We start from the raw sequence: 17284 nt of genomic DNA on the forward strand, positions 1-17284 counted from the left end.
ATATGTGTTTAATTGTTAAGATCATATTAATAAGCTTATTAACAATTTCATAAACAAGCTTAGACTCAACTTGTTTTATATCAAACCCTAATGTGGTAAATTGTGAAGATCATGATTTTTTTTTTTTTTTTGCTTGGGTTTGGAATGTTTATTAAACAAGCCCAAAAAAAATGCTCAATTTTGTCTTATTTATAAACAAGCAAATATGAACAAACTTTTTATTAAGCTAAGTTTAAAATGTTTATAAATAATTTAGTTTATTTACTGCCCTGGATACAACTCACAATTGAGACCCTAAGAATTTATCTTCCAAGAAGTTTGAAAGAATTAATTTGTATTGATTTATCAGGCTTAAAAAAAGTTAAGTTTAAGGATAACTGTAATTGAAAAAAGAAAATCTTCAAAACTTTATATTTAAGTTAAGTAAACTGAAAATAAACTATGACAAAATCCCAAGTCAAACGAAAAAGGATCCATGGTGCTTTCAAAGATTCCTTTTTAGTACCACAATTGAATTTTTGTTTCCAATTCTCCTAGTGAGACATAATTTACTACACACTTGAGCATAATTTACACATTTGTCAACTTAATGATTAGATTACTTACTTATCTATGAGACCATCCCTTGTATTTTGTAAAAAACAATTCAATCACCACCAAATACATGCACAAATGATTAGACTACTTTTATTTTTTAATACAAGATAAAAATTCTACTCTAACCTAATTTAAGTGCATATATGTAAGAATCTCCCTCTTGGAAACTTGAACCTCGGCTCTTATCCTCCACACCACACAAGTACTTATACTTGTAAAGTGATCATCGCACTAAAAATGTGCGCGGTAGTTAGATTACTTACTTACCAATGAGACAGTCACTTGTACTTGGTGAATAACAGTTCAATCACCACCAAATACATGCACAAATTGGGGTAACATGTGACAAATGTATTTTCATATACCTTCCTCTCATTTTGTTTCAAAGACTAAAATTTAATAATATTAGAATCACATGCTTTCACATACATTTTTTCACAATTGTCCAATATGACAAATAGTGAGCGATGGAAAAAAAAAAGTACATATAATAGGACCAAACAATTAATTGTAATCTGCCGCATCAGACAATTATAATAAAGTATTTATAAAAATGGGTGGTGCTTTTCATTTTCAAGCTCAGTCGTAATCGCCGACATCCCATCCCACCTCTTGTAATAACCGGTACCACTATCGAATGACTGCAAGTGGTCATGTTCTTGGCCCAAACTCATTAAGTGGTGAGATGAGCCTCCCCAAACTTTGAGGAGCCAACCCCATAATTTTGTCAAGTACCCAATTTCTTTAGTAGAGAGAGAAAGAGAAAAAGGCAAGGGGGACATTTGAGAACAAAAGAGAATCATTAGATTCATTTGAAGTACTAATTAACTTCTCTGGAATTTTATATATGTTAATGGACAAAGGGACCTCTTCCCTTTAGGGACATTCTGTGTGGGGTTTGAGAGGCTCTTGACCTTTCTTTTACTAGTAAACGTGTTGAAAAGTTAGTGCGCCCTCGGTCAAGATCACTTAATACTTTTAGTTTGTGTATCAAGATCTCTCCGATTTCAATCCAAATCCTCTTTTAACTTACTAAATTGTTGATGTGATGTGATTTGAAGGAAGATTACGTAGTGTTTGGTTCAAAGAGTCTCACATGTCCCTCATAATATCATAGTACTATAGATTTGTTTTTTTATGCTGAACTACTATAGATTTTTTTAAACTTAATGCCTTGGTACCTTGAATATTCGAGAATTTATGTTTATGTTGTCAAGACTAGCTTTCAAATCTTTAACCTTACTATTCTAACTATGTATATAACTAAGAATATATATATATATATATATATATATATAATCATATTTAATTTGATTAAAAATTTGATAAAATTCTCAAGAATATAAAATTGTATTTTTGCTTTAAAATTAACAAAAGCGTGACAAAATATTAAATAAAAATATAGCAACAGTATCACATATATAAACTCAAATAAAAAAAGTTAAATCATAGTACGAAAATCTTTCATTTTGTTTTTGCAGAGAAATTTGAAATAAGTAAATCTTCCACCGTTCATGTCTACATAATGATAATAGTACCCCCCCCCCCCCCCCCCCCCCCCAACAAAAAAAAAATCAAGACTTAAAGAGACCCACGTCTACAAGAAAAGGATTTTTGTGGAACATGAAAGATTGACCTTTGTTAGTTGGATATTAGATGAGTTTATTATTTTCAATTTATCAAAACTAAAATACTCTTTATTCATTGAAATATAGATGTGCAAATATTTTAAAGAGACCCACGTTATGATGTTATATATGCACTTGGATTACTTGATTAATTTGCAACCAAACAAATAATATGCATGAAAACTCATAATGGGTACAATAATTTTATAATACATGCATGACAATAACTTATTAGTGAATAACTCATATATCACAATGAACAATAATTAATTAATGATATGTTTGGATGAACTTGTTTTCATTAGTTTATTTATTTATTTTTTACTTGTGGTGTAACAATATATATAATTAATGTAACTTCTTCTTTTTCCCTCATGATTTAGAATTTGGACCTACGCACCTATAAGCTAGGCCTTACCCGGTACTTAAACTTTAGCTCTACTATATGCATGAATGTATATACAAAGATCAATTCCAACTTGGTTACCATTTCTAAGCCGGCACCTCCGTTAATGTATGGTTCAATACTTGTGGAGCCCTAATCATGGCAACCAAGAAACATAGTGAAGGGCAACCAAAACATTTCAAGACTATTGAGCTCATGATGAGCTCATAAAAATTAAAAGCCTTCTCTTATAATCACACACAAAAAAACACAGAGAGGGGTAGGTATTTACTAGGGCTTTTATTTTCAACATTTTCCTTTTCTCTTTTGCTAGTTCGTTTTTAGCCTTCTGAAGTGCCCAACAAATAAATTCCTGTTTCGTTTTGAAGGCTAGGGGTGCCAGAAAGGAAGGACTTTCAGTCAAAAAGAACCGCCACAAAAATCGAACTTTGATTCTTTCATCATTACCAACAGACATAAATGGCTGATACTAGCAAGCAAAAAAGTAATTTATTATTATTATTGTTGGTGATCATATTATATTCTTAGTATTATTGATGAACTTACAATAATACATGTTGTAAGCAACTAACCATACACATATCATGAGCATATAAAAGAAAGAGTATTTAAAAACATAAAGCCACTTTTTCTATGTTAACGAAGGATACTAATTTGGTGTTCCCTATGATTATATGCATATAGAACCTTCCAACTTGCCAACTACACCTTAAGAAATCTATTTTTGGCTAGCTTACTAGTTACTTCTTTAAGGGTCTTGTTATTGCGTGTTTAAGGACAATTATTAAGGTGGCATTCCCAATTCAATCGAGTCAATTTCAGTATAAAAAAAAAAGTCTAAATTTTTATTAACTCTCGCTATTTTTGTTTCTTCTCAATATAAGTGGAACCCATTTTTTCTCTTAACAATTACTTTAAAAGCATCGATTAACACAGTCTCTTGTTTGACATTACCTCTTATTTCAGATTTTTTGTAAAAGAATATAAATTAAGTTGTATTTTTTTTTTTTTTGCTGAATATAAATCAAGTTGTATTTGTTTAAAGTATAATTAAGTTCTTCTCTCATTTTTTTGCAAATAAGCTAGGACTCAGGAGATTCCAAACGCGCATGACCATTTGGTTGCATCTCTTTCCATTCCATAGAGATCTTTTCGTGTAAACAAAGATAGGTGTAGTTGATCATGGTAGCACGTGAAATGTGACGCATTAACAGTGAACAGCTACAGAATTTTGAGCAAAGATTCAAGGGCAAAACACTGAAGTCAAATGTTGGATTCCCACCAGAAATTATGTCTTGTCATACCTTGGCTAGTGGGTATAGTCGTATACTCGTATAGATGTCTCGCACTATTTTGATCCTATTATAGTCCAGACATTAGTATTTTCTCAATGTAAATTATATGTAGAGAAATGGAGAATAGTTGCATGGCACATGCACAATAGAAGTCTAGATCCTCAAAACAACATAGAATATACTCATGTAGTCCCTTCCAAGAAAAAACTTGGCAAACATAATCATAGGAATCGTTTACAATGTACCAATTTAGAATTTCCAACATTATAATTAGAAAAATTTATATTATATTAATATAATTCGCAGCCGCATTACCCAACTCTCTAGGCCTATATATACCCTCGGATACAATAGCTCTTGCATGCCAACCCTTCTTTCTCTCTCTCTCTCTCTCTCTCACACACACACACACTCACATTCTTGCTTAGTCATATCAGAAACAAAATCATTCTTTTTAATAATCTCTCATGGCCACCTTCAAGCTCGTTTATACAATTGCTTTCCTTCTTGCAATAGTCTTTTCTTATGGGATTATTGCCACTGAGGGAACTAGGCAGTTGAGGACACAGAACATTAAGAAATGTGATCAGAATCACGTAGCTATTTGTGAGAAAATTGTTAGGGAAATGAGAAATAGTCTCAATCACTTGCGCCGTGGCATTTTAGACCATGAAGCTGCAGGTACTGAAGCTGCACCACCAGCTGGTGGTGGTCAAACTCATGTTGAAGAAAGCAGAACTGATGATTTCCGACCCACTGATCCAGGTCACAGTCCTGGTGCTGGTCACTCCAAAGGATCTCATAGCGTGGATCCAAACGAGTAGACATATATTTACATGACTAATTATTAAGTACTGAGTATAGTGACGTGATGCTACTCCTCTCATATTAATACAATAAATCTCACTAATTATATTATTGGTGAGATTTATCATGTATGAGAGGAAAGAGCACTACGTTACTATATTATGAAAATATCTAATAATTTTTCTATTTCAAAACTGCATGCATGATTTCTATCAATTGTTCATAAGAATAAAAAGTTTATTGTTGTGAAATATTTAGAAATTTAGATTTGGTTTGGCTGATAATGATGCATATGTATTTCCTAGTCTTTTATGTATTTGTATTATCTTAGAGATACAAACTTTTTTACAAAAAATTTCACAAATTGTTGATATGGCGAGTGGTTATTGATAAATGAAAATGTGATGTTAATGGTGGGTCTAAATGAAGACCAATAAGAAGTTGGTCACATTAACAATTTGTAAAAGTATTGTAAAATCGTTTGTGATTGTAGCATTACTCTTGTATCATTATATGTAATCCTATGGTATCAATCAATAAAATTGGACTTTGTTACTTTGTATCTGTTGTAGTTGAAGCCTTAATTATACTAATTTAGTCTAAGATATCATTTGCTATTTTGGAGCTATCTAAGGTTGTATTAATGAGTACTTTCAAGACAATAATTAATGCCTCTGTTATATTTCCAAACGCCTCTCTCTTTTTTCCTTTTTAAAGTAATCAAAATTTAGAAAGAAAGAAAAAAATCAAATAAATGGAACCCTTGAAGAGTATAAAAAAAAAATGAAACATTCGTATCAACAAAGAGGATTTTTTTTCCCCTCAATAAGATGATAAATACTTAAATAGAATAGAAAAATCCAGTTTCCATTGACTTTTGACTCAACTATTTATTTTCTTTCATATATTGACAAGGACAAAATTTATGTACTATACTTTCGGTGTTGTTCCTTAAATTCTCATCTTAAGATTCTGTCATGTGACTACTTAACTTAAAAAGTACATTAGATTCCCCTCTTAAGATTCTGTCATGTAACTACTTAATTTAAAAAATACACTTCTATTCATGAAAAAAGCTATATGGCAGAATCTTAAGAGAAGAATCTAGAGAACAGCACCTAAGTACTGTATTTAAGATTTGCTCTATTGAAAAAATATATCAGAAATACAATTTCAAGTTGATATCTTATGTTATATATAGAGTCCGTTTGGATAGAACTTATTTTACTGAAACTGAAAACACTGTAGCAAAATAATTTTTAAATGAGTAAATAGTACCGTAGGACCCATTTTTAATGAAAAAGTTGCTGAAAAGTAAAATTTGTGGGACTCATGAACAGTACATTTGTGCACTGTTCATGGTTGAAAAGTCAAACCTTGCGGCTGGGTTAAAAAAAAAAAAAAAAAAAAGCAAAACGCGGACGTGGATGTGTAGACTTGGATCCAAACGCCCTCATAGTTAGATAGATGGTGAGTTTAGCTTATATATAATATTGCAAGAAAAGAAGAAGAAGAAGAAGGAAGGAAGATTTTATTTGCACAAGATTAACAGCCATCCCATATATTAACAACAAAAATAGGTATAGTGAAGAATACAGAGTTCTTTCTAACCTTTTCTATAAAATAAAAAAAGGGTATACTTGGAGTTCGGAATATATTTCGATATATATATATATATATATTGAAAGAACTGTGTTAAAAAAAAATATAAAAAAAAAAAAGAAGAAGAGAAGAAGAAGAAGAAGGAAGATTGTATTTGCACAAGATTAACAGCCATCCTATATATATTAACAACAAAAATAGTTAGAGTGAAGAACACACAGAGTTCTTTCTAATTAACCTTTTCTATAAAAATTAAAAAAAAAAAAAAAAAAAGGTATACATGGAGTTCAGAATATAATTCGAAAGATATATATATATATATATATTATGACTTGATTCACTTCCATTGGAACCTGTAATTTGAGCTTTACCAGTCTTATTGTCACACATTGAAAGCAGCTGACGGTAATATTACACATACTAATTAAGAATGGAGCATTAATGTTGATTCTTAACTATCTGAATCATGAGGTTTCAAACAAAACAAAACCAAAAAAAAAAAAAAAAAAACTTATCTGAATCATGAGAGCCAACTAATTTTGTAGATTGTTCTAATGATTGACAATCAAAGTGAACTATCTCTTGACTTCCAAGTCTTCCATGATAAATAAGATCTTTCATTTAAATTATTATTAAAACCATAGGTGCTAATACCAACTAGTATATTATAACCAAATATATAATTTGATTAGCAATTTGATACTATGCATTGTCATCACTCCAAAAGCAAGAATGGAATAAATAAACTTTGTTGCTCCATAGAGAGAGGAGATGTTTGCCTTTCTTTCTTATATAAAGTTTTGACACTTATTGATCCCCTCGATGGGTTTGGCTATAAATTAATTGACCAATGCCTTTCAGTTAGCATGATGGCCCACACCAACTTATATTGGCAAGGAATTTTTGGGAATTTTCCTGAATGGGGAATCAAATCCTAGATAAATTGACTTTCGACTGTTGTTGTCCCTTGATGAGTAGGCTTTCTTGAGTGATGGATGGCCACTAAGGATAGCAAGAGCTTTATGCAACTTTTTTCTTCCTTCAAAGTTTGTAGCTTTGACATGTGAGTGGAAGCATTTTAGAAACAATTACAAATTACAAACGGATGTGGAAGTATTTTAGGAACAGTTACAAGTTACAAACAGATTCAATATAGCCAGTTGATTCATGTAATAATGATATTATATTGAAAATTAGATTTATTACCCTAACACTTGGAGTCTTTTATTTCTACTGACGCTTCATGATATTTCAAATGTCCAAGACTTAAATCATCCATTTATCGATGTTATAGTGTCATTTTTACGGAGTGGTAAATAATTAAATATTTAAAACATTTAGCAAAAGATTGCGACTAGACTAGGGTTTGAAATAAGGCTAGTGAGAAAGGGGCTATATGCTAGGATCTGAAATAAGGAAAATATAATAATTTTGTAATTAAAATTTATAAGAATGAAGTCAATGGACAATATCGTATAAATTATTACATTCCCATAAATAGGTAATACTGTATGAGATTACCATCATTTAATAAAGTAGTGAGATTATCATAATTTATTATTTAAGGTAAGAGCATGAAGTCAATGGAAAATTTCGTATAAATTATTACATTCCCATAAATATGTAATACTGTATGAAATTACCATCATTTAATAAAATAGTGAGATTATCATAATTTATTATTTATGGTAAGAACATTCACATTGGATTCTTTATATATATATATATATATATATGTGTGTGTGTGTGTGTGTGTGTATATATAAAAGTATTTTACATTCTCATTATCACTTAAACAACACATCCTACATCTCATTCTTTATTTTACACTAAATCAAAATGAAATAGCCTTTTTTTTTTACACCATCTGCAACAATAACAACAACCAAAAACAAACAAAATATGTTTTACACCGTGCTACAATAATATGTAAATTTGCATAATACTATTGCAATGTTTATTGTTTACTACAGTAATGCATAAGCTAATCTTTAGGAGGTTTAATTACTACATGGAAATGCAAAATAGATTTTGCATTATTCGCTAAGAATGCTCTAATGTAATATTTTTGGTAATCTTACACTGCCCTGATGTCGTGTACAAATAAACAAATCAAATACCAAAACACTTTATAGTAATGTGGTTGTAATATTTTGTTTTGTTTGTTTCGCTATAAAATGTTTACAGCATTTTATTATATTTGTTTCATTGTAAAATTTGATTAAACCTAAAAAAAATTCCATTAACCGTAAAACTATTTATACAATTTTGTGAAATCTTTTATTATAGGTAAAATATTTTACAAAAATACACTACTCCCCCCTATCTAGTGGTGTATTAGGATATAATTAAATAAGTGAAGGAAAAAGAAGTTGTTATAAATAATTAAGTTTTTGTGTCTATTAAAAGAATTCATAAAACAATAAAAAAAAATTAATAAGAATAGTTAAGCCAAGATTGGATAAGAGCAAAGGAGCTAATATTATACTAGCCTCTGAGGCTTTTCTATTTTTTTGGATAAAAGTTAATAATTTGCATCCATTATAATTTGAGATTACTACATTTTTCATTTATTAAAAAAAAAATCTAGAGGTGTGATGAGTATTATGCGGCGTTTGTAATGTGATAAGTATTATGCATTTCATCATACCCCTAGATTTTAATAACAATTATCAATTTTTGTTTAATCCTAAAATTTTGTTTTTAAATCCTAAAAGTTAGCCACTTACTACACATCCATAACAAAAGTTAAAAAGAGCTTAAATTTAAAATTTAGCAACTACCTACATAACATTTTTGATGGAGTAAATTAATAATTATAAAAAAATGTAAATTGAATTTCACATAGAATTATACAAATGATAAATATAGTTTCTGTTACAAAAGAAATTTTTTACAACAATTTCTTAGATAACAACCACTTCATGTGAGGTTTGAATCATAACAACAATTTCATTCATTATTATTCAAAGTTGCTACATTTTTCAATCACAAAAAAACCTAGGGTGTGATGAAATTTATGAATCTATGAGTGAAATAATTTTTTGGTATAAATATCACCAAACCCCTAAATATTTTTGTATTTGAAAAATATAGTAATTTCCAATAATGATGAATGAAAACTGTAGGGGTAAAGGGCCCATAAGTGTATATTCGGCTGTGAGCCTTGTCCGAGGACATCTATTAGTCCGAGGATCAGAAGATAACAGGGAAGAAGTGCAAATTAGAGTGCCACGGACAATCTTTTGATGGAAAAACTTGGGGAGGTAGTCCGAGGAGGAGTGCCTCCTCGGCTAAGTAAGGCAGAGGTCAAAGGGATTGGTCTGCCTTTAAGGGCAACACTTCGAAAGATTCTATTAGTAAGGATAAACATTAGGGAAATATAGGACAGAGGGAAACTAAGAAATATCTAAGGGAAAGCTGCTACCACCACATTGAATACTCTACAGCTAACCATCTAGCTGCATTAATATAGAGGTAATACCTAAACAGTAGTAAGCAGCCTTACAGCTACTCCCAAAGACTTTAAGAAGGTGCTGATGGAACAAGGATCAAAGCCAATAGCTTGACCTACACGTGGATGTTGGAGATGAAGAAAGGATGGATATATAAGGGAGAGGAAATCCCCTTACAGAAGGAGGAGATCTCTAAAAAATGGATAGAAAAACATAGTAGGACCAAGAACTGGACTTGTAACCAAATTCAAAAGAAACATATATAAGATCTAGTCTCCTAAGACTGTGCCGATGACGATTTACTTTGAGCAAAACCATTTTATTCTTGTTTTCTTTTCATCTGGGCTCACTACAATTATTATCTGATTCATTAGAGCCTAGTTTTCTAGCCCACTTTCTACAAATTTATTGTACTGGGCTCTTTAGGCCTAAATTCTTTTCCCTTAGACTTGGGCACCAAATCGGGTCCTTACAATTGGCGCCGTCTATAGGGATTTACTTGAGCTTTAGTGAAAACGACACATAATTATGGTGGGCTTAGGGCCAAATCGGGAGGAGTCCGTTAGGTCCTAGCGTCAGGATTAGTTTCTCAACCTTGAGCGAAGGAAGGACCAGGAAATTAGTGTCCATACCACACATACTAGTAGGAGCTAGTCCAGGAGTGGGAGCCACGTCTCTCATAAGACAACTACCAGAAGCATGCAATTAGAAATTGATCGTTTAAGAAGAAGGTTGCGCCGAGAGCGGAGTAGAGGAACTCTTTCAAGTTCTAACCATTCTTCTGATAATGATGGTGATAATAGTTACCGACATAGGTCAAGGACTTCTCCTAGCAAGTCTATTTTCTGCTACGAGAAGCATCGTAATAGGCGAGGGAGAAGAAGTCCATCATGTAAAGGTCTGGGAAACGACGCCATGAGTAAGGCTTTGAATTAGATCTCCAAGTCACCTTTTATCTGGAGAATTGAGGGAGGAAGGCTTCCCTAAAGGTTTACTCAACCAACATTCACCATATACAATGGTAGGACCGACCCTGTGGAGCACGTGAGCCATTTCAACCAGAGAATGGTTGTTCACTCTAAGAACAAGACTTTGATGTGCAATGTGTTTCCATCCAATTTAAGGCCTATGGAGATGAGGTGATTTAATGGCCTGAATGAGGGTTCTATTAACTCTTTTAAGGAGCGTACGAGGGCCTTTGGTTCTCGATTTGTAACTTGTAGTAGGGTGCCCAGCCTTTGGATTCCTTGCTGTCTATGACTATGTGAGAGGGAGAAACCTTAAAGACATACTCTGACCGATATTAGGAGATGTTTAACGAAATTGATGGGGATTTTGATGACATAGCTGTAAGAACGTTTAAGGGCGGCCTGCCTGCTGAGCACAGTTTGAGGAAATCGTTAACAGGGAAGCCAGTTAGTAATGTATGTCAGCTCATGGACCGCATTGATAAGTATAAGCAAGTTGAGGAGGACCAAGAACTAGGTAAAGGCAAGGCTAAGGTGGTCCCTTAGGATAGGAGGGACTTCAAGTCGAACAAGTGCAATAATAATCGTCCTCGGTAGGATTTTTTTGGGCAATCTAGGGCTGCTGCTACTCAAGTGGTTAACACGATGTTCCGAGAACCAACGCATCAAATCTTAGAAAAAAAAGTAAGAATGAACCATATTTTCAATGGCCAAACAAGATGGGAGGAGATCCCACGAGGCGCAACCAAAGCCTTCATTGCCAGTACCACCAGGAACAAGGGCATACTACGAAGGACTGTAGAACCTTGTGAAATCACCTTGAGCAGCTAGTCCGAGATGGTAAATTAAAGCAGTTTTTATATCACTCCAATGGACAGGGAGGCCAAACAGGGACAGGATCTCAAAGAGATGCCTCTTCAAAGCCACCTCTAGGCACAATCAATGTTATTCTTGCCGCCCAAGGAAGGACTGGTTCTCACCCCTTTTAGGTGTTGTCTATAGCTCAGCCACCTGCAGAGGACTCTTCCCCTGAGCCGAAGAGAAGTAAGGTGGAAGTTCGACCAGCGCTGAGTTTCTATGATGAGGACAAAGTTGGTACCTTGCAGCCACATGATGATGCATTGGTGGTTGCCCTCAGGATAGGGGGATATGATGTGAAGCGAGTGTTGATTGACCAAGGCAACGGGGCAGAGATTATGTACCCTGATTTGTATAAGGGGCTAAAGCTGAAACTAGAGGATTTAATCGGTTATGATTCACCTTTGGTAGGTTTTGATAGGAAGATGGTTATACCAAAGGGCCAGATCAGACTACCAGTACAGACAGGGTCAAAGGTAGTAGAGATGAACTTCATTATAGTGGATGCTTACTCTCCCTACACTGCCATCATGGCAAGACCCTAGCTACATGCCACGGGGACTGTTTCTTCCACCTTACACTTGAAGGTAAAATATTCGTTTAGTGACCAGGTTGAAGAATTGGTTAGGAGCCAATCTATGGCTAGGCAATATTTAGTTTCTGCTATCAGGCATCAGGTTGAATGTGAACCCTCAGCCTCTGCCGAGCGAGGCTTATAGCAATCAAGGAAGCCAATATTATTTATAGATATGGTAGAAGGGGTGAAGTGTGAGGAATTAGAAAATGTTGCTATAGGTGATGATGGGGAAAAGTTCTTCCAGGTTGGAGCTCAGCTGCCTCCTCGGGAAAAGGAAGAACGGGTAGTATTTCTTAGAGAGAATATTGACGTGTTTGCTTGGAGTGCTTACGAGGCTCTTGGGGTGGACCCGAACTTCATTTTCCACCATTTAAATGTCAACCCTGCGGTCATCCCCAGAAAGCAACCACATCGGCGCTCGTCTAAAGAGCATTCTGATGCTATCAAGGACGAGGTGATCAAGCTTAAGCAGGCTGGTGCTATTAAAGAAGTTTTTTACCCTGGCACATTGGTAGTGAAGAAGAATAATGGAAAATGGCTAGTATGTGTAGATTTCACATATTTGAACAAGGCTTGCCCCATGGACCCCTTTCCCATGCCTCGTATAGATCAATTGGTAGATGCCACTGTAGGCCATCCTCGGATGAGCTTTTTAGATGCTTTCCAAGGGTATCATCAAATATCCTTAGCTTTGGATGATCAAGAGAAAAAAAAATTTGTTATTCCTACTGAAAATTACCATTACAAGGTGATGCCCTTTGGTTCAAAGAACGCAGAATCCACTTATTAGAGGATGATGACCAAGATGTTTGAGTACAACTAGGAAAAAACATTGAGATCTATGAAGATATGGTGGTGAAGAGCAAGTTAGAATTTGAGTACGTTAGTGACCTTAGAAACATCTTTGGAATATTGAGGAAACATAAGCTACACCTTTATGCTTCTAAATGCTCTTTCAGTGTTGGTTTAGGAAAGTTTTTGGGATACATGGTTACTCATCGTGGAATTGAGGTCAATCCTGATCAAATTAAGGCAATCAACAGTTTATAGCCTCTTTGGAATCCTAAGAAGGTCCAAAGATTAGCTGGGATGACTGCTGCCTTGAACCGATTTATCTCTCGGTCAGTAGACAGGTGCAGACCTTTCTTCCAATTGTTGAATAAGTAGAAATGGTTTGAATGAACTGAGGAGTGTGCCCTGGCCTTTTAACAGTTGAAGGAATACCTCTCTCGGCCACCCATCATGTCCAAGCTTGAGAAGGATGAGGTCCTGTTTGCTTACATTGTTGTAGCTCCCCATGCAGTTAGCTTGGTACTGATACGGGTTAACGATGGGATTCAGAGGCTAGTCTATTATGTGAGCAAGTCCTTACATGAAGCAGAAGTCTGGTACCTATCATTGGAAAATGTCATATTAGCAGTAGTGCATGCAACACGTAAACTCCCCCATTATTTCCAAGCTCACATAGTGGTGGTATTGACTCAACTTCCTCTTCAGTCCCTACTTCGGAGGGCTAACTACACGGGGAGGATTGCTAAATGGGGTACGATTCTAGGGGCCTTCGATATCAAGTATATTAAGGGCCAAGTCCTTGCGGACCTGGTGGCTAGATTTGCTAAACCTTCTATAGTAGAAGAAGAAGAAAAGCAGAACATGGATGGAAAATCAATTGGAGTGGTCTCTTTACAAGAGCCTCTATCCTGGAGGGTATATGTTGATGGCGCTGCTAATCAAAGAGGATCTGGAGTGGGGCTGGTTATGGTATCTCTTAAAGGGATCGTTATTGAGAAATCCTTGAGGTTAGGTTTCTTGGCCACGAATAACGAGGCTGAGTACGAGGCTTTGTCAGTGGGAATGACTATGGTTCAGAAGATGGAAAGAAAGGCATTAGAAGTGTTTTTAGATTTTAGGTTGGTTGTTGGACAGGTAGAAGGTGAATTAGAAGCCAAGGATCCGAGGATGCAAGAGTATTTGAGTCAGGTCAGACATTTACAATTAGGGTTCAAGTCTTTCACTTTATAGCAAATCCCTAAAAGCTGAAATACTCATGCGGACTTTCTTACCACACTCTCAACCTCCTCGGCTCAAAGTTTACCTCGGGTCATATTAGTTAAAGATTTGTGTAAACTTGCCGAGGTAAAGAGAGATATGAGGCAGGTTCATTAGATTAGAGTAGGACCCAGTTGGATGGATCCCATTGTTATGTTCCTCAAGGATGACATCTTGCCCGAGGAGAAAGGAGAGGTTGATAAAATGTGAAGAAAAGCTGCTCGTTTTTTGTTGTCCGATGACCAAAAATTGTATAAGCGCTCTTTCTCTGGACCATACTTGCTGTGCATACATCTCAAGGCAGTAGAATCCCTCCTAGAAGAGCTACACGAAGGGATTTGTGAGAGTCATACAGGTGGCAGATCTCAATCTCACAGGACCCTCACTTAAGGGTACTTGTGGCCAGTTATGCAAAAGGAAGGACAAGAGTATGTGAAGAAGTGTGACCAATGCCAGAGATTTGCCCCAAACATTCATCAGCCTGGGGGTATCCTTAATCCTGTTTCTAGTCCCTGGCCTTTTGCTCAATGGGGCTTGGATATTGTAGAATCTTTCCCTAAAGCAATAAGAAACAGGAAATGGCTTTTGGTTGGCATGGATTACTTCACCAAATGAGTTGAAACTGAGCCCCTGGCAAACATTAGAGATATGGATGCTAAAAGGTTTGTGTGGAAAAATATTGTCACTTGATTTGGGATTCCCCACACTTCAGTTTGATAGCAAGGCTTTCAGAAGGTATTGTTGCGAAATGGGCATCAAGAACAGATATTCAACTCCAGCTTATCCCCAAGAAAATGGACAGGCCGAGGCTGTGAACAAATTCATAGTCAATGGGCTCAAAAAAAGATTGGATGATGCAAAGGGCAAATGATTGGAATAGCTACCCCATGTCCTTTGGACATACTGAACTACCTCTCGTAGGTCCACGGGCGAGACTCCTTTCTCTCAAATTATGGGGTCGAGGCCTTAATCCCTCTGGAAACTGGATTCCCAACGTTGAGAACAAGCTCATTTACTCCTGACGGTAATGACGGGTTATTAAAGAAGAGTTTGGATTTGATCGAAGAGCGAAGAGAAAATGCTATGGTTCAGTTGGCATATTATCAGTAAAATCTTAAGTAGGGGTATGACTCAAATGTGAGGTTAAGACCATTAGCTTTTGAAGATTTGTTATTGCGGAAGGTCTTGGATACTGCAAAGAACCCCGCATAGGGAAAGTTAGGGCCCAATTGGGAAGGGTCATGCCGTATCACCTCTGTAGCTGGTATAGGAGCGTATTTCTTGAAAGATCTAGATGAAAAAATTGTACCACGCACCTGGAATTTAAATAACCTACGAATGTATTACTATTAATGAAGGCATTTCTGCCATGTTTTACTTATGACATTATTTGTTCTTCTTATAATTTTTCTAAGTATTAAACAGAACCTTGGTCATATCTGGCTTCTCGGACCACATACCTTGGGTAAATTAATACTTCTTATCATTCTTCTAAATATTAAACGGAACTTTGGTCATGCCTGGCTCCTTGGATCACATACCTCGAGTAAATTAATACTTCTTATTATTTTTTTAAATATTAAACAGAATCTTGGTCATGCCTGGCTCCTCGAACTACATACTTTGGGTAAATTAATACTTCTCATCATTCTTCTAAGTATTAAACAGTACATTCGTCATGTTTGGCTTCTCGGATCACATACCTTGGGTAAATTAATACTTCTTATCATTTTTCTAAGTATTAAACAAAATTTTGGTCATGTCTGGCTCCTTGGACCACATACCTTGGGTAAATTAATACTCTTTATCATTTTTCAAAGTGTTAAACAGAACCTTGGTCATACTTAGCTCTTCGGACCACATATCTTGGGTAAATTAATGTTTTTCATCATTTTTCTAAGTATTAAACAAAACATTGGTCATGTCTGGCTCCTCAAACCACATCCTTTGGGTAAATTAATACTCCTTATCATTTGTCTAAGTGTTAAATAGAACATTGGTCATGCCTGGCTCCTTGGACCTTGGGTAAATTAATATTTTTCATCATTTTTCTAAGTATTAAACAGAATATGGGTCATGCCTGCCTCCTCGAACCACATCTCTTGGGTAAATTAATACTCCTTATCATTTGTCTAAGTGTTAGATAGAATCTTGGTCATGCCTGGCTCCTCAGACCACATACCTTGGGTAAATTAATACTTCTTATCATTCTTCTAAGTATTAAACAAAACCTTGGTCATGTCTGGCTCCTCGGACCACATACCTTGGGTAAATTAATACTTCTTAATATTTTTCTAAGTATTAAACAGAACCTTGGTCATGTCTGGCTCCTCGGACCACATACCTTTGGTAAATTAATACTCCATATCATTTGTCTAAGTGTTAAACAGAACATTGGTCATGTCTGGCTCCTCGAACCACATACCTTGGGTAAATTAATGCTTGTCATCATTTTTCTAAGTATTAAATAGAATCTTGGTCATGTCTGGCTCCTTGGACCACATCCCTTGGGTAAATTAATACTCCTTATCATTTGTCTAAGTGTTAAATAAAATATTGGTCATGCCTAGCTCCTCTGACCACATACCTTGGGTAAATTAATGCTTTTCATCATTGTCCTAAGTGTTAATAGAACCTCAGCTATATTAGATTTCTTGAACCACATGCCTTGAGGGAATCAGTAATTAGTCTAGCTACGCCACACATGAGCATCACTTAAAGCATTTGCAAGTGTAGCCATGATCAGATCATGAGCTAGGAGTCATCTGCAATTCCTTAAATCTGCTGCTAGGGGGAAGGGTATATGGAACTAGTAATGGTGTGTAGGGTCCTTTAATTGGGCTATGTCTAAGGTACGTTTTTAAAGTTGATGGTCCATTCTATTAGGATTATGAGCTTGGATGGTCCTGCCAGATCTGTTGTTGATTGTATGGGATGTAGCAGATGCATTATCACTCATACAGATAGCAGAATCAGATTATGTTTTGTTTGTATATTGACTAAGTGTGAAAAGTATTTATTCTAAGTTAAAGTCACCTCTTG

General features: G+C 35.1%; 1 protein-coding gene across 1 annotated transcript; it reads left to right on the forward strand.

The window, feature by feature from the left end:
- Window positions 1-12365: 12365 nt before the first annotated feature.
- LOC142638898 (uncharacterized) lies at window positions 12366-15352 on the forward strand. The gene is made up of 4 exons (XM_075813000.1): window positions 12366-12862; window positions 13153-13225; window positions 13406-14173; window positions 15164-15352. The coding sequence occupies exons 1-4, from the start codon at window positions 12366-12368 to the stop codon at window positions 15350-15352; spliced, it is 1527 nt and encodes a 508-aa protein (XP_075669115.1).
- Window positions 15353-17284: the final 1932 nt, after the last annotated feature.

Source organism: Castanea sativa, chromosome 1 (assembly GCF_040712315.1).
Source record: "Castanea sativa cultivar Marrone di Chiusa Pesio chromosome 1, ASM4071231v1".
In the NCBI taxonomy this organism is placed as follows: Eukaryota; Viridiplantae; Streptophyta; class Magnoliopsida; order Fagales; family Fagaceae; genus Castanea; species Castanea sativa.

What these genes read in the sequence shown, in the direction of transcription:
- LOC142638898 (XM_075813000.1), top strand. Translation starts at nt 12,366, where the DNA reads ATGGTAGAAGGGGTGAAGTGTGAGGAATTAGAAAATGTTGCTATAGGT. An exon ending in TTTTTAGATGCTTTCCAAGG is followed by an intron (nt 12,863 to 13,152) that starts GTATCATCAAAT and finishes ATGCTCTTTCAG; the next exon opens with TGTTGGTTTAGGAAAGTTTT. An exon ending in TCAATCCTGATCAAATTAAG is followed by an intron (nt 13,226 to 13,405) that starts GCAATCAACAGT and finishes GCCTTTTAACAG; the next exon opens with TTGAAGGAATACCTCTCTCG.